Genomic DNA, 20,569 nt, shown 5'->3' with positions numbered 1-20,569 from the left:
TGGCAGCTGGGGGGGTGGGAGAACAAAGGCATTAGCCATTCCTTTGCCCTCCCCCATACACACATGCCCTTTATTTGGACTGCTGCTCTCTGTCTCCTGTCTTTCCTGGAAACAGATTGAGTCCTAGAGCTGTTGGCTCCATGGTACTTCTCTGTGGGGGCCCATCCTGAGCTGTAGGGCAGGCCTCCTCCTTAGGTTGGGCTTTGCCATCCTTCCCTCCATCCAAATAGATGAAGTGGATTGATGGAGACCTCCAGCCAAATTTGGGGGTGGTCCATCAGTGGCCTTTCCTTGACCTGACTCCAGAGGCTCTAATCGGACGCCGTGTGTAAAAGAGTGAAAGAACTCAGTTCTCCAGGGCACATCAAGTCACCTCTCGGCAGGCCCAGAGTCCAGAGCGCTGTATGATCAGCTTGTGAATCTGCTGCTGCTGGGCCTTCTTCCGAACGCGCTCATAGATGGGCAGGTCAGCTGGCTGCCACAGGGGCAGTTGGTAGCTGCTGGGCAGCCCCACAGAGAATACCTCGCAGCCCCGGGGATAGCCCTGTGACCAAAAAACACTAAGGAAGCCAGACAGGCATGTGCAGCCATTATCCAGCTTCCATTTCGATCCTCTCCACAAGAATGAGCCTAAGATCCGAGTACCACACTCCCTTCTCTCCTCCAGGAGGCCTCTCTAGGCCTCTTTGCATCCTTCCCCCTCCCCTGCATTGTGTTTACATAACCCTCCTAACCACATAAGGCCCCCTTGGCTGGCTCCAGGACCTCTGCACCCACTTCTTCCGCCATTTCCAGGTGGCAGCCCTAACTAAGGGTCTTCTCACCTGTATTCCCTGGGACTCTCATCTCCTTTCCACTGGCTGGACCTCAGTGGGGGACACCATGGTGCTGAAGTAGGGAGGGGGGCCATCCTAGGGATCGTGAAGAATGACTCAAGGTGAAGCTCAGGACTTAGGGTCAGCAAGCAAGAAAGCAGAGACCAAACCTTTGTTGTCGCCCCCGCCCCATCCCTTTAATCCTCTCTGCCTAGTCCAAGACACAAAGCTCAGAGCCTCAGCATTTCTGAAATTCACAGCATTTCTGAAATTCACTCGGCTGTAAAGAGATTCCACTCCTTTCTGGCTACTAGCTCATTCTCTCAGGATCCAGCAGCCAGCTCTGATGACCTTTGTGGGGAGAGTCAGAGAAAGCCTCCTCCTCCTGTCCCTACCCCTTCATCCCTGGTCTGGTGCCCAGAGCTGGGGGCCAGAGCCTAGAGAGGCTGCAGCTCAGAAGGTTGTTTTTGCTTTCTGTACCCCAACTCCATGTGGTGCCCAGTCCCTGGGGAGAGAACTGACAGTAGTGGAGTTGCCACCTCCCCCTCCCACAGAAGTGGGGCTCTTCCCCTGAGAGCTGGGGAGAGGGAGGGCCTCCAGCTGCTTGGAGAGCTGGGAAAAGACCATTGTCTTCACTGAGCTCCCCAACACAACAGTCCAGTTTTACAGTGGTCAGGGGCGGGGCTGGCCAGGATGTCATTAACCCTTTTCACACTGCTGCCATGGCCCCAAGGGAATCCAGGCTGGAAAATATGGAGTCCAGAGGCCCCGTCCACAGGGAACAATTCCTTCTCCTTGGCCAGAAAGCAGGTGTCTTTTTGGCAGGATTGGGGGGGTGGGGGACAGGGGAGCATGAGGCAAGGGATGTGTGAGGAAGGGAGGGGTGCTTACATATTGACCGGGGCTCTGGGAGAAATGGCAGGAGCGGAGGAGCTGGCAGCACTGGGGTCCCGCTGGTACAGCAGCAGCAGCAGCAGGACAGCCATGATGAACACCAGGGGCGACACTACCCTCCCCGCAAAGGCACAATCAGGGCTGCAGCCTGGACCTGCATGCACAGGCGCCTCTCTCCTCCCTAGACTGAATTCTGTTCCAAGAGTTGGTGGAGGAATGACCTGGCTGGGTCTAGTATCAGCTTGGCAAGCAGGGGAGACTGAGGTACAGGCAGCAGCAGGCTGAGCCCTGGGCTCTCTTCTTACTGCTGCATTAACTCTCTGTGGCAGATTTGTGAGGGAGAACAGAGGACCCTTATTCCATTCCTCCCGTCAGCCTAGGGAAGGAGTGATGTGTGGAAGGGAGATTTTACAGAGAAAGAAACTTAGGGAAGGGAAAAGACTTGTGGCGGGGGCACACCCCCCCTGGAAACAGTGGTTCTAGGAAGGCAGGAGAGGACCCAAGGGCCTGGTGCCCATCATACTCCTGCCATCATGGACTGTGGCATCAGAGAACTCAGCACCGACAGGGAAGGGACCTCAGGGGTCACAGGCCAACCACACAGCATTCTTCCTCAGGGCTCAGGGAGGGATGTTGCTCTAGGTGACCCTGTAGATGAGAGGCTGGGCTTCTGGCCTATGGTGAGGGGCCAAGGGTGCTTCTGCCCCAACCCTGGGACTCCACAGTAGGTACTCACCAGTGGCCACAACTATGCCTAGGAGGTGGTTGTCCATGGTGATGTCTGTATGCGAACAGCAGCAGCAGGGGGGGGTGCCAAGAAAGGGCATTGGCCTTGAGGAGCAACAGGGCCACAGGACTGGCCCCTTCTTGGGGGTCACACCTCAACCCAGGAACCGTGACCCAGAGGGGTAACTTCATTCAGAGCCAGGCAAATCTGTGAGCAGCTCTCAGCCTCTGCTGCCCCTGCTTGTTTTGGTCAATACTCAGCCATGACCTCAAGTCCCATAGATGGCCCTTCTCACTGCATGGGTTGCAGCCACCCGAGGGTCCGTCTACGACTTTCAGGAGAAGGGGTTGGTGGGATCAGGCTTGACTTCTGCTGAGCCTTAAGCACAGCCAGGAGAGCTCTAACTTGCCCAGGTCTCTGCACTTCTCCGTCCCAAATCCCTCTTGCCCGACTCTGCCCACCTTCACTTCCCATTGGCCCAGGTAACTGGGTTCAGGGAGCCAATTGGCTGTCCTCTGACCTTGGCTCCCACCTCTAATGGAGCGGTGGGGTCCATGGTTGCCCTGGAAACTGGGCACCCGGGCCACAAAATACAATAGCCTCTGTGCCCAGGCTCTCTCTCCCTCTCTCCAAAAGGATTATTGTGGGGGCCCCAGGGGCCCAGCCTGCCTGTGAAGGCCCCCCACCAGCTCTACCCCCATGTCCTGCTGGGCCCTGCCTGAATCCTGATCTTGACCCCAGGGGCCCAGCCAGGGAAGGATTTCAAAGAAGCCTCAAAAAACCTAAACCCTCAGGCTGCGCTAACTCTACAAAAAGATGGGGGTGGGGAACACTGCTGGGAACGCAGGCAGAGAAACGTCCTGAAGCTGCACTCCCACTTGCCTCAAGGACCTGAAGAGGGGAGAGGGCGGGCGAGGGCCCCCCCCGCCCCCCTGCACCCTCAAAACCTGCCCTCTGAACCTGTCAGAAGTGGAGCCGGCCCGCAGTGCTTCTGACTCAGTGGGACCAGACTTGCGGCCAGAGCAGCGGGGGTCAGCTGGAATTCAGCAGTTCTGAGCCTGCCCGCAAATTAGAATCACCCGGGGAGGTTTGGAAACAGACCAAGGCTGGGCTGCCTCTCAGACCAGTTCAATCAGAACCCTCAGTCAGGATCATGATCCACTGGCTAATAAGAATGTGAAGGCAAAATGATCACAGCAGTTAACAGTAATGAGTAACCAGGGCCTAGCTTAATATGCTAGGGAGTGGGAGCGGATGAACAGGGTACACATTCCACCTAAGTTCAAAAAACTCTTTAAAAATGTGCTAGCCTTACACAGCCTAGCTGTAGACTGGGTTCAGCCCACAGGCTGGTCTGTGATCCCTTGATCACAAAGCCTACATGTTCTAATGTTTACCGTCTGTGCCTGATTCGGGGTCCTGGTGGAGCAGTGGTTAAGCACTTGGCTGCTATCAAAAAGGTCAGCAGTTTGAATTCCACCAGCTGCTCCGTAGAAACCCTATGGGGCGGTTCTACTCTGTCCTAGAGGGTCACTATGAGTCGGAATCGACTCAATGGCAACAGGTTACAGTGCCTAACATGCTGAACCCAGTAATTGTTTTATTGACCTAAGAGTTGATGTATAAAAAAAAAAATTCTATAAAACCAGAGAACTTCAGACATTTCCTCAAATGTTGTGTGCCGTCGAGTTGATTCCAACTCATGGAGACCTTGTATGACAGAGTAGATCTGCTCCACAGGATTTCCCAGACTGTTGTAATCTTTACGGTAGCAGATCCAAGATTCTCCCATAGAGCAGCTGGGTGGGTGGGTTCGAACTGCTGACATTCAGTTAGCAGTTGAGCACTTAACCAGTGTGCCACCTGGGCTCTTTTTCCTCAAATGGGAACCAGAAAATAATCATCTTAGTCCCAGGACCCCAAAACCATTTCCTTTGAATTCTTGCTGTTAACCCCTTCCCGGCTACGTGCCCAGCCAGGCCCCTGTGAAAACAGAATGTGGTGAGTTGGGCTCCAGAGTCTACCTGCCTGGGTCTGAAGCACGCTTCCATCACCTACTCGCTAGACTTTGGGCTCAAGTCACTTCGCAGCTCTAAGCCTCAGCTTCCTGATCTGCTGAAGGAGAACAAAAGCACCCTGAAGGGCTGTAAGGGTTAAGAGAGATTCCAAGGGCACAGAAGGGCAGCGAAGTGGCTGGCGCCAGGAGAGCAGTCAAAAACCAAATGAAAACACCCAACCCTGTTATTGGTGGTCAGGGGTGCCCCCTCCTGGCAACTAGGAGAACTGGCCATGCGGCAGCCTGGGCAGGATGAGTCCCTTGTCCCACAAGCTGAGCTGAGCAGACTGGGTGATTTTAATGGTCTCAGGAAACCTTCGCCCTCACCCCGCGTTAAGGTATGCATGACTGATACAGAGCCCTTGCTGACACTCGGAGAGCCGGAGGGGGAGAAGGGCTCAGGAAAGAGAAGGAGCCTGGGCAAACCTTTCCAACATACCCTCCCAGGTCCTAGGGCCGTGGCCAGGGACCCAAGCCCCTGCTGCTTCCCATCCCTAATGGACAAGCCCCGATGGTAACCACCAGGCTGTGGCTGGGGGCACCTCAGCTCTTGAGGATGCCCCCTAAGTCAGGGCTGGGCAGGAACTGAGAGCAGGGAGAGCTGAGATCACAGGCTGGGGTGGCCCTGGCCCTGGCGACATTGGAGGCAGAGAAGCTGGCATTGGCCCCGGCCTGGTGGCAGAGAGCCAGTGCTGGGCTAGGGCTCTAAAGAACTGCGCTTGAGCCTCGGCTTTCCTGCTGGCCTGCTGGGTGGCAACAAGGATGTCTCCTAGCCTCTGTGGTACCATTTACTCCTCAGAAAGTGGGAGCTAGGTTAGATGAGTCCTTGGGCCCCTTCTGGTTCTTGGATAAATTCTAAACTATGTTCCCACTCAGCAGGAATGAGACCTCCACCTTATCCTGGCCGCCAAAGTCCCAGCTTCTAAGACTTCTAAGAGAAGGCCCAACAGTGATGGCGCCCCAACACCCGGGAGGGAAAACACAGAAGCTCAGCTTAGAGAGATAGAGATATATTTCTTCTGTTGCATATTTCAGACTTCACACTGAGCTTCAGGCACAATTCTCCTCCAGGTTCTTCTGAGACCCCTGACAGAGTGGTCTTCCCAGCTGCTCCCAAGGACTCACCCCACCAGGCTGGGAGCCCAGGCCCTGCTTGCAGTTCTAGGGCACCTGGGAGACTCCGCCTCTCCCTCAGTAGGGCCTGGTGTCCTGCCTTTCCCATCAAGGGGCAGTGTACACTGGAAAGCCCTAGAGCCAGCCCCACCCACTCCTCTAGGGTCCCCTGGCTGTGCGAGGAGGGGCTGTCCCGCCAGAGTCCAGCTCTGCAGAGCTCCCTAGTAACACCTGGGCTCCCAGCCTGGCAGGGCACTTGGCGAACCTGCTGCGTCTCCACCGTGAATACCACAGGCCCAGGCTGGGGGAGGGGACTCTGGAGACCGAGGAGGCCCAGCCCCATCCAGAGCAACAGCAGATGGGCTCATCAGGCCCCTGCTCCCCAGAGCCATGGCCCACTTCCTGGGCTGCTCAGAGCCCTATTGCACATCTTTTATTTCCAGTTCCTCCCCCCACCACCCATTTTCTTTTTTAAATAAAAAAATACAAACTAGAAGAGGAAGTGAGGAAGTGCCAGGCGTGGAATGCTGCAGCCCTTCTCCCCACGATCTCGCCAATCCTCTGGTCCTAGCAGAGCCATCGGCAGTAGTTAAGTACTGCGTCCGCCTTCCCTGCGGTACTGCGGGCTCCTGATGGCTGGAATGGGTGCTACCTGGGCTTGGTTCTTGCCTGTGGGAGGGAACATCCCTCCATTGTCTGTAAGGTGCAATTCCCCGGGTCCTCCGGGCGCTGGCTGGGGCCCTGCTACCTGAGTCGTCCGTCTGCTTTGATGGGCCCCAGCTCTGATTTGGGGTCGGGGGACAGAGAGCTCCAGCTGGTCAGTCTGCAGGGCTCCAGGGAGGGGCATATGGAGGGGCCCATGGCACACAGTCCAGCCACAGACCAGAAGCCACTCAGTTCCCCATCTGTCCAGGCTTCCAGTGCGGGGCCTGTGAGCTGTGCATGCCGCCGCGCGGCCTCCTCCGCAGGCTCTGGCTGGGGCAGGTTCAGGATGCTGCTCAGGCCCTGGAAACTCTGCTCCATGTACTCATTGTGGGGCGGGCCGGCGTGCAGCCAGCTGGCATCATCTAGGGGTGCAGAGCAGGCAGTGAGCATGCCCTGCCCAGCATGCGGGCCAGAGCCCCAGGCCAGGCCTGGGGACCACCCACTCCTGTCCCAACCCTACCACTGAATCCCATCTTGCTGAGTGATCCCGGGCTACTCCACAGAGCTTCCTGTGCCTTTGTTTTATAAAACCAAGACTATGATCCCTGAGCACCTAACCTCAGGATTAAATAAATCGGTGGGTTCAAGGCACTTTAGAAAATAAGGTCTCTTTCCTATAACGGACTGGTTGTCACCCATGCTTCTTCTCACCCATCTCCAGGGGCTCATCAGAAGCCTCATACCTGGCTCTCCAGCTCTGGGGTCCCGTCTGCTTCACCAGCCTTCTCTTCCACAAGTACCCCACTCCAACCCTGGCACCCTCCACCCCTGACTCCAGCCTGCCTCACCCTCTGTACCTCTCATGTATCAGACTCCTCCCATTTTGTTCCCTCAGCTCAGAATACCCTCCTCTGTCTATAAAAACCTGCTCAGTTCTTAAGGCTCAGCTCGGCTACCTGCCTGCTGTAGAGCTTGCCTCCGTTCTTCCCCCGTCTGGCACCTTCACTACTGTGTTGACTGAGTTCCAGGGGAATGCCCTGGATTGCCCCAAGCTGTGCCCGGTTGGAGTGACATGAATTGAGTCATACCACTAGCACCCCTGTCCTCTGGGCTACGCTTGCTCTGAACCAGTCTCTGTGAGAGGGTGCAGTGTGGGGAAGGAACAGCTATATGTTGAGCACCTACTGTGTACCAGCTACTAATACACTCCCAGGGGTTGTATCGGGCCCCCATTGCGGGAACCTGCCCGGCCTAACTATACCTCTGCTCAGAGTCTGCTCCTTCAGCCTCAGCCAAGTGGGTGGAGGGCCACGTGACCTACCCACCCAGCCAACTGGTGGACTGAGATGGCCAATCAGATTTGTCCTCCCAGGAATGAGGCACTTGGGAGCCGAGGCACTTGGGAGCCAAGGCCCAGCCCTGGTCAGCTCTGTTGCACGGAGAGGCCACGTATCGCGAAGCAGACAAAGTCCAAGAGGCAGAGCCTGAGGCCCATAGGCAGAGGCCAGGATGAGGGACGAGAGGGCCCAGGGACAGAGGGGGCACCTCTGGTTCCCAGTGCGACCTGTAGTCCTGCCCCTGGCTCTGGAAGAGAGGCTTGCAGTCTTCCAGAAATGTCTCCTTTTTCACTGGAGCTAGCTGAGTAGGTTTGTGTTACACGTACTCTGGTGATCTCTGATAGTGTTACTCCTACTTTATGAGTGATGAGACTGAGGCTCAGGAAGGCCAAGTGATTTGCCAAGGATAACACTCTTGTTAAATGGCAGAGCTATGTTCCAAACCTGGGTCTGCCTGACTCCAAGGTTTCCCCTTCTACCACACCATAGTGCTGGGCCCTGGGATGTGAGGGGACAGAAGGTCACAGGCCCTAGCCTTCCCTCTCTCTCCAACAGGGATGGGGGTCACCTGCCTAGCAAATTCTATTCTGTCTCGCTTCTGGGCATCATTTGGGAACTAGGTTGGTACCTTTCCTGAGAGGTAGTTTGCGGTTGAAGGTCAAAGGCAGCACGAGGAAGTGGGTCTCGCCCAGGGGCTCCCAGAACTGAAGCAGTCGGACGGTCCAGGCTCCTGGCCGCAGAGGCCGGCTCAGTGGGGGCTTGTACTGTGTGACCTCGGTCTCCATGTCTACCGTGATGTCATAAGACGTGGCTACCACATAGGTCGGGTCAATCCAGACCACGGTGGCTGTGAGGTTGGGGCCCCGGGCCCAGCGCTGTATGGCCACAGGCTCGTCCAGTGGCCCTATCAACCCCCCAAAGTTCCGGAACAGACGTTCTTTGGGGTCCCACTCGGTGCCAACCTGTAGGGAGGGAGGCAGCTGGGCAGGAGCCTGGGAAAAGTCCTCTCTATTCTGGTGTTGCCTCTAACTCACTGTGTGAGCTCAGGCCAGTCATTGTGTCTTTCTGGGTCTCAGTTTCCCCATCTGAAAAATGAAGGGGTCAGACTAGGAGAGCTCTAAGGTCTCCGCCTATTCTGATCTGCCCTGCAATGGTGGGGACCCTAAGGTCGAGAGGAGGTTTTCAGCTCTGCCAGAGACCATCCCCACATGAAGCTAAAGCCTCCAAGGAGCAGGACAAGGAGACCCTCAGAGTTTAACCTGATGGCCCAACCAGAATGTTCCAAGTCCCTCCAGAAGAAAATCCCTGTGGTTGAGAAGACAGGGCTTGCATTGTAGTGGTACCGACAATGCCCTCTACCCATACCAGCCATACTGGGAAAGCAAGGGTCTGTGAACCCACCCCATAAAGGCATAGCCAAGTCCTTACTGCTCCCTCCCGTGGTTTCTGTCCCTCTCTTCCCGCTACCCTGAGTCCTACTGGGGGTCAGGAAAAATCAAGGGGGAGGACCTGTCCCACCTCCAAACTCTGGAGCCGGCTCGCTTGGTCACTGCGCCCCACCAGCTTCAGCAACCCCTGGGGCATCAGCCACATCTCAAGTGTCTCTGCCAGCCCCTGGGCTGAGGGCTGCACCGCCTGCGTCACCAGGTAGCCCTGGAAATGGTCGTCATAGAAATACAGGTGCACACTGGACGGCAAGCCCCTGGGCTCAAACCTAAGAAGGTTCCAGCAGGGAGAAAGGGAGATGCCATCAGCATACCTAACTTGGCCTGGAGAACCAGGGAGGGGTTCTGGGGAGTCCCACCCCAGGTACTTCCTTTGCCCTAAATCTCATACCCACAGCATCTATCTGCCTGGGTCAAGCTTTTTTTAAGTTTGCGTTTTTCCCTGCCTCAGACAGGAGAATCCCTGTGGGCAGAGGCTGTCTCTTTCTGATTGGTCCCCCACATAGGGCCCCATAGCCTGAGGTATCAGAAGGGGGTCTCACCTGCAGAGTGTGGTGGCTGGAGGAGGTGCAGCGGTGGCAGCATGGCGCAGGCTGAGGCGGGCAAAGGCAGTGTAGGCGGTGAGCATGATGTCACTGAGCCCACTGGGGCCATCAGCCACATCATACGTGTTCTCCCAGTAGGCCTTGAGGGCTGGCGTGCCTGGGGGGTAGCTGCCATACAGGTGAAAATCTAGGATTTCCAGAACCTCCTGGTTCACAGTCGACTCAAACTTCCGGGCGAAGAAGGTGGGTCTAGAGACTTGCTGGAGTGAAAGAGGGTGAAGTCTTGCTGGAGTCTGGAGGGTGAAGGGGTCTGGAGATCCAGAAAGCATGGCGAGGAGGGTGACCCAGCTTCCGGGCCCCTCCCAGGACTGCCTAGAGATGAGGACTGGGCACCCCACTAGGGCTTTTCCTGCTGCCACGGTAGCTCACTGCCCAGGGCTATGGGCTGCTCGAGGTGAAGCCCCCCAGGTTCTCTGACTGGCCCGCCCTGGATCCTTTCCAACCCCGGGAAAGCTCATGGGGGAAGCTCACAGGGAAAGCTTGGGGTGAAGCGCTAGCAAGAGGCAGCCTCCCAGGCCATGGGGTAGGCACCTGCAGCCGCAGGAAGTCCGAGGGCTTGAAGTCGTTGGGGGAGCAGCCGCACCAGTCCACGATGTGCTTGTATTGGCACTTGCAGCCCAGCTTGCGATTCCAGTTTGTGACCCGCAGGTTGTTATCTATGAGGCTTTCGCAGGCCGGGCTGTTTTCCAGCACCGTGTGGAAGAAGGACTGCAGGCAGCCAGGGGAGGGTGAAGGGTAAGCTGTGGGCACCTCAGCAGGCACCCGCCCTAGCCTCCAGGCGTTCCTGCAGTCACCCACCTCAGCTGGGAGCAGTGTATACATGTAGAACTGGCGGAGCTGGGCTACCAGCGGGTCGTCCGTGTACACCACGTACTCCACAAAGTTGCGTGTCAGCACGAACCAGTCGGAGCCACCGTCCACCACAATGCCCGCTGGAATCTGCCGCTCACCCAGGCGCCACATATGTGAGTCACACTCGTGGAAAAGTCGGTCCAGGCCCTGTTTTTTGATGAACCTGTGGATGGCAGACAGGTCATGGCTGAAGGTCCCACAGGGTGAGGTCCAAGCTCTCTCATTGTGCCCAGGCATCACCACTCCTACGTCTGCGGTTGGTTGGAGCTCTACAACCCCGGGCCAGGGACAGGCGAGCTCCACCGAGCAGAAAGGGTTGTGACAAAACCCCAAGGCCAAGGCCTCCCCTATTCCCATCTCCACCCTCACCTAGAGTTGTCCCGGCCGTGCGACTTGAGGAAATTCTTGTCCCGGTTCTTGGACAGGAAAGCCACCAGCTCCTCATTGGTCCTGGAGAGGGTATGGTGGGCGGGGTGGGCAGCAGTGTGACGGGGAGGCGCTCAGACACATCGCAGAGCAGACTCTGTCCAGCACCCCTTCCCTTTGCCCCGTGGTCCCTTCCTTTCTCACTGAGAGCTGTCCTGGCCACGTGTCTCATGTTCAGCTGATGGTCAGGGGTGGTGGTGGGCACCTGAGGCCCCAACGAAAGCTAACCCCATTCTTCCTCCACCCTTGCTGTCTGATCCTGCACCCCCAGGGCCTCTTCCCCATCTCTTGTTGATGTCTATCCTCAGATCAGGGGGTCCTGGTGGTACAGTGGTTATGTGCTTGGTTGCTAATTGCAAGGTCAGCAGTTTGAATCCACCAGCGACTCCATGGGAGAACAGACCTGGCAATCAGCTCCGGTAAAGACTACAGCCTAGGAAACACTATGGAGCAGTTCTGTTCTGTTCTCATAGGGTTACTATGAGTCAGAATGACTCGATGGCACACAACACTCTCAGGGCATCCTTTACCAACCCTTCCCCTAAAGCCTGGTTGGGGCCAAGGGGGCCCTGTCTAGGCTGTGTGATCCCAAAATGAGGTATGGGAGACGTGAAGGAGTCCATCAGGGCCCTCCAAACCCAAGGTCCTCTCCATCCGAGGCCCTAGGCCCAAGTGACGGTCTCCTCCTATCCTGAGTGGTCAAGCACTGGCCCCTCACCTGGTTGGGTAATCGGTGGCACTGAGGTTGATGAAGAAGTCCCAGGCCCAGCCAGGGACCTCCAGAAGGTCTCGCATGCTCCTCAGGTACATCCTCAGCAGGCTGGCCCCGCCCCAAATGGTGACCATGCGCCAGGGCGTCACCTGCACGTTGTCATACTGCCGGGCCAGCTCTACCACCTCGCGGTGCAGGTAGTTGGAACGCTGGCGGGGAGGAAGGGGCCGCTCAGCAGCTGTGCCTGGACCCCCAGCATCGCAGTCCCCCTGACCCAGAGTACAGGTAATGTGCAATGAAGGCGGCACGGGGCAAGGCTCCAGCTCCTAACCCGCTGTGTGACCTTGTGCCAGCTCCTCTCCTACTCTGGGCCTCAGTTTCCCTATCTGCAAAATAAGGAGGCTGCCTGAGCCAGGTCAAAGGCCCTGTCTGTCTGTGACCTTCTGGGCCTCCACTCTGTTCACCTCAGGTCACTTGGCTTCCACCCTGCCACAGTACCTTGTCCACGTGGATATAGAAGAAGTGCTGCTTATGGTACACCGCCTTGAGGAGCCTCTTCAGCTGACGGATAGCACGGCCGTGAACCACCAGCATGTAGGCGATGCGCACTGGAGGGCTGTCCACGGGCCGCTGGGCCTGGATCTCATCCCACTGGATGCCAGGGCTCATCTTCCCTGAGAGCAGAGAACAGGTCACAGGGTGGGTTACATGGGAAGAAGGGCTGCCTGCCTCCTAAGAAAGGAAGAGCCCCAACCTAGAGCCTGACACTCCCAGGGCACAGCTTCACCTCTGCCACTCAGCACACTTAGTGTAAACTTGGGGAGGGGGTGGGCCTCTCTGGGCCGCTTCTTCCTGTGAGAATCCCTCCCATGTGTCTCCTGGGGCTCCACCTCTCCACCCCACGCCTAGGAAGGACCCGACCTCCGTGTTCCTCACCAGCCAGCTGGCAGTGCCGGGGCACAGCCTTGGGCATGAGGTTCCCGGCCTGGTGCAGGCACACCACGTTGGCGATCTCCTGCTGGCACTGTTTGGTGCTGGCCCGGGCCAGTGCAGACAGCGCATCCTTGCCTGTGATCTCACACTTGGGGGTGAAGCTGTTGTCTGTGGGCTGGGGGGCGCCCTCCACACTCCCTGTGTCTCCGTGTGGTGGGAAGCCAGCTGCCCCCACCAGTGCTTCCCCAGCTGCTGCCCCGCTCAAGTTCTGGCGGCCTGGGGCCTCTGGGGGTGGGGCAGGTGGGACTCGCCGGCTGGCTCTGTGCCGGCTGGTTACTGCCCGCACAACCTTGGCTACTGGCACACCCGGGCTCTCAGCACGGCCCCGCCAGCGCCCATGCCTTCGGCCCGCGCTGCCCCGCCGCCCTGCCGAACTGTCTGTGTCTTTGGAGCCCTCGCCAGGGTCGAGCGGCCGTGGCTTCCTCTGCCTTCCTTTCTGTAAAAGACAGACAGACACAGACCACTGGAGCAGTCACTCGCCTCCTGCTCCTTTAACTCCATCTTGGCCGAGGGCACCCTCACCTTTAGAAGCCTCCGCCCTCCTTTACCTGGAAGTTCTGTTCACCTGAACACTGCACAAACAGCGCTTCTACTGGGAAGACACTCTGACCAGCTGGTCCAGGCAGGGCCAGCCCCCGCATTGTGCCACCAGATCTCCACATCCCCCTTTACCTCACAAATCACAAGGCACTTCTTTTCTTGCGTTGGACTCCGAAACCACTTTCTTTTTCAGCAGATATTAAAGTGAGCCCCAGCCCCCCAGTCCTATTCTTCTGCCCCCCTTCCCTGCCTGACTGAATTCATCCTTCAAGATCCAGCTCCAAAGCCCGTCTGTTCCACTAGCAGACAGTGAGTTCCTCAAAGGCAGCCTATGTCAGTTCCACCTGCCCTGTGCCCAGCAGAGTACCTGGCACACAGGGGGCCTCTGGCTGCTGTCTGGAAGGGACGGAGGACAAAAGGTCCTGTGTGAATGCTGCAGACTGCAGACTCGAGTCACCAGGGCCCCAAGCCTAGCTCTGCCCTTACCAGCAGTTATCAACAATTACTGTTATCTGAGCTTATTTCCTCAGCTGTAAAATACAGTAGGGAAGAGTGAGTATAAAAAGAGCTAAAGCATGAGATAATGCAGCTAGAAAGAGCTGTCTAAACCAGCTGTCTGTCACTCCTCTCTGCCACTCCAAACTTGAAGGCCACGTCCCTAAGTCCTCTTCTAACTTGACCTTTCAGCAGGACCGCTGTACTGGATCACTTCCTCACTTGGCTTCCAGGATACCATGCTCTCCTGGCTTTCCCCTATCTTCAAGGCCACTCCTTAACAGTCTCCTCAGATGATTCTTTATCTTCCAAGTCTACCCTTGGGCCTTTCACAGTCCTACTTCTTTACTCCCTACGTGATCTCATTCATTTCCTTGGTTTTAAGCTCCATCTACATGCTTTTCACTCCCAAATTTATCTCTGGCCTGGATTGCTTCCTTGATCCTACTCATCTGTCTGCCTCCTGGACATCTGCTTTGGGAGTCTGATTGACCTCTCAACCCTGCAAAGGCCTGAAGTAACAACTCCAAAAGTAAACTCCTGCTCTCCTCCCCAAAGGGCTCCTGCTTCAGTCTTTCCCATCTCAGGCAAGGACAACTCCATCCTTGAACTTGGTCAGGCCAGAAACTTTTGGGCATCATCTTTGACCCTTCTCTTCCTCTCATACCCCACATCCAATCCATCAGCGAATCCTGTTGGTACTGCCTTCAAAATACCCCCATCACCACCACCCTTGTCTGGGATTCCCTGCTCTCCTTGGTCCTAATCTTGTTCCCCTTTGGCCTGTTCTCATAACTGTAACATTGTTCCTGTGAGCACTTATATCCCACCTCACCACTCCTCTGCTTGAAAATGCCAATGGCTTCCCATCTTAGGATAAAAGCCAAAGTCCTTTCACTAGCCTGCAAAGGCTAAGTGAGCTGTGTCCTTCTGACCCCTATCACCACCCCTCTCCTCTCTGACTTCATCTCCTAACTCTACTTCAGCCGCAACGGCCTTCTCAGTGTCCCTCATCCCACCTGCCACACTCCTGACTCAGGCCTTTGCAGGCGCTACTCCCTGTGCCTGGAAGGTCTCCCCACAGATCATTCCTTACCTCCTTCAATTCTTTGCTCGGGTGGCGTCTTCTCCGAAGGCCCACCCTGACCACTGGATTTGGAACTCCAGCCCTCCTCCATCTCCTGCTTCATTTTCCCCACAGCACGTATCACCTTATAACATCCTATCATTTATCGTTCATATTGTATTACTGTGTGCATCTCTCCTTGCAAGAATGTAAGCTCCATGAGGATGTAATCCCAGAGCCCAGGAGAGTATCTGGCAACAGTAAACACTCAATATTTGTTGAAGGAATGAATGATGAACATAAAGCTCTTGGCACAGGCTCAGCATTCAATAAACGCTGTTATCCTTATTACTATTACTGCATAAAAAAAAAAGTTGTTTTTTTTTTTTTTTTTCCTGCATAGGGAGTAGGAAATAGTCAAATGTTAAGTCAGGAAAGGGGTCCAAGGCCCTCAGATGTCTTGGGCTCCACTGGGTTGGGTTCTGCCTTTCCCTCACCTTCAGGGTCCTCCCCACCCCTCTCCAAACATGATAAGAACCTCATGCTGTCAGGCCAACAGCCACCTTTGGGCCAGGGCCCCACCCCTACACCCTAGCACCAATGTCCTCTATGTCCAGAAGCCCTACAGCTTCCTTATCTTTTGAAAAGTGCCCAAAAAGAGCTGGGGTATCCACCTTCATCTGAGAAGAGATGCCTTCTATACCCACACTGGGGAGAGCACCCTGGGCTGGGCAGCCCCCAGGAAAGGCTAATACAGCCCCGCTGAGCTGAGTTTGCATTCACCTGGCAACATCTGACCCGGCCACACAGCAGGCAGAGAAAGACAGTCCCAGGCCTACATGGATAGAGATGGTAGAAGAGCTGTGGGCTCTTTGGGGTGGAAGCAAGGATCAGCAAGTCAGGAAGCTGGTCAGGAGGGCAGAGTGCGGGGCATAGGGCCAGGCTGGCTGCGGTGGGGGACAGGATGTGGGAGGAGACAAGCATGTTGGTGCTCTGCCCTGCAGCAGGGAGTTGGCTGACCCTGAGAAGGACAATCCCAGAGGAGGCTGGGGGACCAGGAGGCAGCAGTGGGGAGTCAAGAGGGTCCCACCCCACCCCTCCCAGGCCTCAGTCCATATGGGCATCAGCAGGCCCCCATGGTTGTGCCCCTAGAAAGGCTGCCACCAGTAGTCCCTCAGGTCAAGGTTCCCTCTGATTCCTGAGGGTGGGGACTTGCCTCTGAGGCCCACCAAGGAGGCATTTAAAGTTCTCTGCCATTCTTGGCTCCGCAGCTCCCCTTCAGAATCCTCCTTTGAGCCACAGAGACTGAACACAAAAACATTACCTAAACCCCACCTTCTCTGGCCTTCTCAGACTGCGATTAAAACAAGTGGTGAGACAGCGCTGGTAAAAGCTTTGAAAACTATAAAGTGGCTCTCTGGATGGTAATGATCATTCCCCGGCATCCACTCTAGGCCCTCTACAGACGGGCAGAGTGTGCATCTTAAACACACATCTGATCACGTCGCTGCTAAAAACCCTTCGCTGCCTCGCACCACACACAGAATAATGAACCCAAGCCCCTTACCATGTATTTTGACCAGCCGTGCAGGATCTGCCCTAGACTACTTTAAGCTTATTTACCATACCCTCCTTTCCACTCCTCAAAGGAACCCAGCTAAGCCCATTCTCCTCAAGGCTTTTTGCTGGAACGCTCTGGCCCACCTCTTCCCAAGGCTGGCTGGCTTCTTCAGCTCACATGCCACTTCCTGGGAGAAGCCTTCCCTGACCACCTGATCTAAACTCCCTCCACCCTGTTCTTCTAGCAGAGCAGCCCCCATTCTCAATTTGGAATTATATATTTGAGGTTCCTTTTCACTGTCTATCTCTCCCTGTAGACTATCAGCTCCATGAGGGCAGGGACCACATTTATTGTCTACTTCTGTATCCCCGCTGTTAGCATAGTGCCTTGTATAAAGCAGGACTTAATAAATATTTGTTGAATGAATGAGTGAATGAATGAATGAATGAATCTCTATTATCTCTAGTCCCACTGGGCAATGATGGTGATGAGTCAGAATAACAGGTGTCATTTACTGAGGGCTTAGAATGTGCCAGGACCCCGGTGTGTGCTTCATAGTAATCTTTACAATCACCCAATGAGAGAGGTGCTATTCTTATCCTCGTCTGTAAGATGGGACACTGAAGACAGAGATTTGCCAGTGGTAACACAACTACTTAGGAGCAAGAGCTGGGATGGGATGCTGGAGCAGGCAGTCCAACTTTCACACTTACCTTCCTAATGTTAAGCGCCTGGCCACCCCAAGGTCTGCTGAGGTGGGTCCAACTACCGACAACTGCCTACATTGCATAACCTTTAGGTCATCCGGGGTCTCTTCCCACTGCAGTTCAGGAGTTCCCCTATCGCTTTCAGTCTAGGAAGCCAGAGGAGGGGTGGGGCAGAATCCTAAACACTCCACTGCCCCAGTGCTCCACCCCAGGCTGGACAATCTCTCAGCCCATCCAGCCCCACGAAGTTCAGGGCCAATTGTGTCTAAGAAACCTCTCAATGACGTGCCCCTTCCCAGAGTGGTCGCCAGCCTCTGCTCACATCATAGTCCAGGGCCAGAAGGCTCCCTGACTGCTCAGCAGACCATTCCATCTTAGGACATCCCTCCCATCTGCCAAAACAGTCTTCTTCTAAAAAACTATTTTTTTTTTTTTTTTTAATGAGCCCCAAATGATCTCCTCCTCCTTGCCGGTCCACAAAGAACCACCCCGCTCCCTTGGGATGTCAGAGCCAGCCTCCTCCGCCCCACCCTCAGCCTGCCCTGCAAAAGGCCAAGCACCCTCAGCTCCTTTTGAGTTATGGTCTTACATGACTGTTCCCACTTTCCTCACAATCCCAGCCTCTCGGTTCTCCCAAAAATAGGTGGGTCAGTTCTTCTCCTTGTCTCCATACCAGGCCTTCCACACTGCTGAGAAGCATGAAGGGGAAGTGGACATTGGGTTCTCTTGGCCTTTGCCCTACCAGGCAGAGAAGCCCAAGAGGACAGGCAAGCAGAGCCTCTGGAGGCTCAGAACCAAGAGGGAAGCCTGTCCCTGTGACACAGGGAACCGCTTTGGGCCACAGCTTGGAGCCCTGGTTTGACCTATTCTCCCTGCCCTTCCAGATGGGTCCAGACCCTACTAGACCCTTCCTGCCCACACTCAAGGAGGACGGGTCTGAACCTCCAGCTGAAACCACCATAGGCAAGAGTGAGGGAGGCCCTTCCCGCAGGGACTTTGGGGACGGAGCAGGATGGGGGTTGCACCCTCCAAGATGCTGGGCCTGGGGCTCTGCTAACCCTGCTGCCGCTGTGCCCATTCCCTTAGAGCCAGAGAGCCCCCTCTCAAATCCCTAATGTCCTGAGGCCAACTCACCAGCTTACCTCCTGTCACGTCCTCTTCTGAAGACCCACCTAGGTTCTTCAGACCCCTCTGGCTGAGGAAGCCACGCCTCGGGGACACTCCAGTTCTCTCCCTCATCGGTCACTCCCTGTTCCCTCAGTTCCTGGCACACACTTTGCCCCGGGCCCGAGTTCCACCCCCGGGTTCCACTTTCCCACCGGCCGCTGCTTCTCAGGTACAGCTGGTCCCTCAGCCCTGCTCTACCGCCCACAGCGCACACCCCCACCCCCTCCCAACTTCAGAAAGTTTGGCCCGGGTCTCCCCGCCCGGGAGCAGGCTCGGGCCCAGCCCCACTCCCCACGCCTGACCTTCACCGCTCCCGGAGCCAGAGACTCTCCCTGGACACGCTCCTCCCGCCTCCGCCCCCAGCCTGCCCTCGGCCCGGGCCTCCGGGTCATGCACCGCCCCTGCGGACAAGCCCCAGGCCCGCCGCTGGCTGGGGCGCCAGAGCCCCGATGCCCCGCTGCAGGCAGCCGCCCGCGCCCCGCACGCACGCGCCCGTGCCCCACGCCCCCGGCCGGGGCCGCCCGCAGCCCCGCCAGGACCCCGCGCGCCCCCGCGCCCGGCCTGCCCGCCTGCCCGCCCGGCCGACGGCGCACCTCGCCCGGCTCGTCCTCCTCCAGGCCGCTGAAGCTCCACACCACTAGGCCCTGCAGCAGCAGGATGGCCAACGCAGTGGCGATCGCTAGCTTGTAGCGCCGCACCAGCTTCTGCACCCGCGCGCTCGCCACCATCTTCCTGCCCGGGACGCGGGGCGCGCGCCCAGCCCTGCAACCCGGCCGCGGGCGCGCGCACGGTCGCGGGGCCGAGCCAGCACACCCCCCCCGCCCGGTCCGGAGAGGCTGGCCGGGCGCGCGCCGGGGCGGGGCCGGGGGCGGGGCCAGCGGGGCCAACGCCACGCCCCGAAGGCCAGGGTGGACCTTGGGCCTCAGAGCCGCCTGCAGGGGCCGCAGGTGGGCGTGGGGCGGAGAGCGTCCGGGGCAGTGTCCTTCTGGCCTCGGTCGGTGCCCCACCTTTCACCTCCTCTTGGACAACAAACCCCTTGTGCCAGGTTGCGGAGAAGTCTGCGGCCCGACCTCTCGCTCGCTGCCTGGGCTCGCGGGGATTCGGCCTCGCGCGGATAAACTCTAGACCCGAGGGTGCCTTAGAGCCCCCAGAAGAGCCGAGTTGGAATAGATTGTACAGGTGCCAGAGGCCTCTGCTTAAAAACTCTGGAAACCTCACCTACGGGGCAAAGTTTAACCCCCCCTTGACTGGCATCCGAGGCCCTCACGAAGCCTTATCGCCTCTCCCCTCTCGCTCTCATCCTAAGCATCCTCAGGCCTGTACTGGGGCAGTGGGTCTCAAACTCAAGCGTATGTCAGAATCACCTCCAGAACTTGCTAAAACCAATTGCTGGGCTCCACCCCCAGAATTATTGCTTGGGTAGATCCGACGAGGCCTGAGAATGACAATTTTCGTTGATGCTGCTGGTCGGGGGACCACACTAGACTTTTGCATACGCTGCTCTCTCTGCCAGGTCTTAGCAACAGCCTTCTCCTGCCTCCTGTCAATCGCGTCCTCCCCTGTGCTTCCCCAGCACTGTAAAATCAGCCCTGATCACACAGCCCGTCGTGATTTTTCTGGGATCATACCTTATTCACCTTTGAATCCTTGACCCGGCCCTTGACACCCTGCAATGTGCAGTAAAAGCCGGGGCCCTGATGGTGCAAACGGCTAAGCTCTCGGCTGCCGAGAGGTTGGTGGTTCAAATCCACCCTGCGGCTCCTCGGGAGAAAAGACCTGGCGATCTGTTTCTGTAAAGATTACAGCCTAGAAAATCCTATGGGGCAGTGTCATATGGGGTCGCTATGAGTTGAAATCTACTTAGATGGTACGCAGCAACAATGCTCAATAAATGCTGTGAAAGAAAGAGCGGTTGAAACCCAACTTCCTCTTTAGCCAGCAGGCTGGAACATATTTTGAGTGTCTGGCGTGCTCACGCCGCGCATCAGACAAGTCTAAACACGTGTGGCTCTCTGAGCCCGACAAGTCCGGGGAGAGAGGGAGGTAAGAGGTGGCAAGCCGGCATCCACCAAAGCACCGTGTACCCCCAGCCGGTGAGGCGAAACGTTTAAGAGAAGGAGGAAATAAAAATAGCAAAACCAAGACAGAAGATTTAAGATGAAAACTTTAAGAACCACACAGAGATCTGCAAAGAGAAATGGTTAAACAAACAAACAAAGGGTGTAACAGTTCGAAGGGGTTTCAAAGTTGCCGGGAGATTAGCTTGGTGCGGAAATTTTAAACTGTGATGAGATGCGGGAGACCCAGTCATTTGATGGCACATAGATGGAACCTCATGTAATCATCTCACGCTCCTTCGGCATTTGTAATCATTCCATTCCTCAGCGTTTGTTAAATGGGAGCATTATAAACA

General features: G+C 56.5%; 1 protein-coding gene across 2 annotated transcripts; it reads right to left on the bottom strand.

Annotated features, from left to right (window-relative positions):
* Positions 1-5,486: 5,486 nt before the first annotated feature.
* XYLT2 (xylosyltransferase 2) lies at positions 5,487-18,929 on the bottom strand. 2 transcript variants are annotated; one of them, XM_003414640.4, is made up of 11 exons: positions 18,750-18,928; positions 12,564-13,056; positions 12,126-12,301; positions 11,634-11,836; positions 10,859-10,939; positions 10,436-10,652; positions 10,169-10,345; positions 9,575-9,837; positions 9,106-9,301; positions 8,216-8,549; positions 5,487-6,672 (listed from the first exon to the last, which is right to left on the bottom strand). In XM_003414640.4, the coding sequence occupies exons 1-11, from the start codon at positions 18,882-18,884 to the stop codon at positions 6,350-6,352; spliced, it is 2,598 nt and encodes an 865-aa protein (XP_003414688.1). In that variant the 5' UTR covers positions 18,885-18,928; the 3' UTR covers positions 5,487-6,349. The 2 variants fall into 2 exon arrangements, with proteins under 2 accessions (XP_003414688.1, XP_023409361.1); XM_023553593.2 differs by lacking the exon at positions 5,487-6,672 and having other exon boundaries at positions 8,491-8,672; positions 18,750-18,929.
* Between the last annotated feature and the right edge of the window lie 1,640 nt (positions 18,930-20,569).

Source organism: Loxodonta africana, chromosome 18 (assembly GCF_030014295.1).
Source record: "Loxodonta africana isolate mLoxAfr1 chromosome 18, mLoxAfr1.hap2, whole genome shotgun sequence".
Classification (NCBI taxonomy): Eukaryota; Metazoa; Chordata; class Mammalia; order Proboscidea; family Elephantidae; genus Loxodonta; species Loxodonta africana.
Note: the sequence above shows the minus strand (reverse complement) of the source record. Positions and strands in the feature narration are given on the sequence as shown.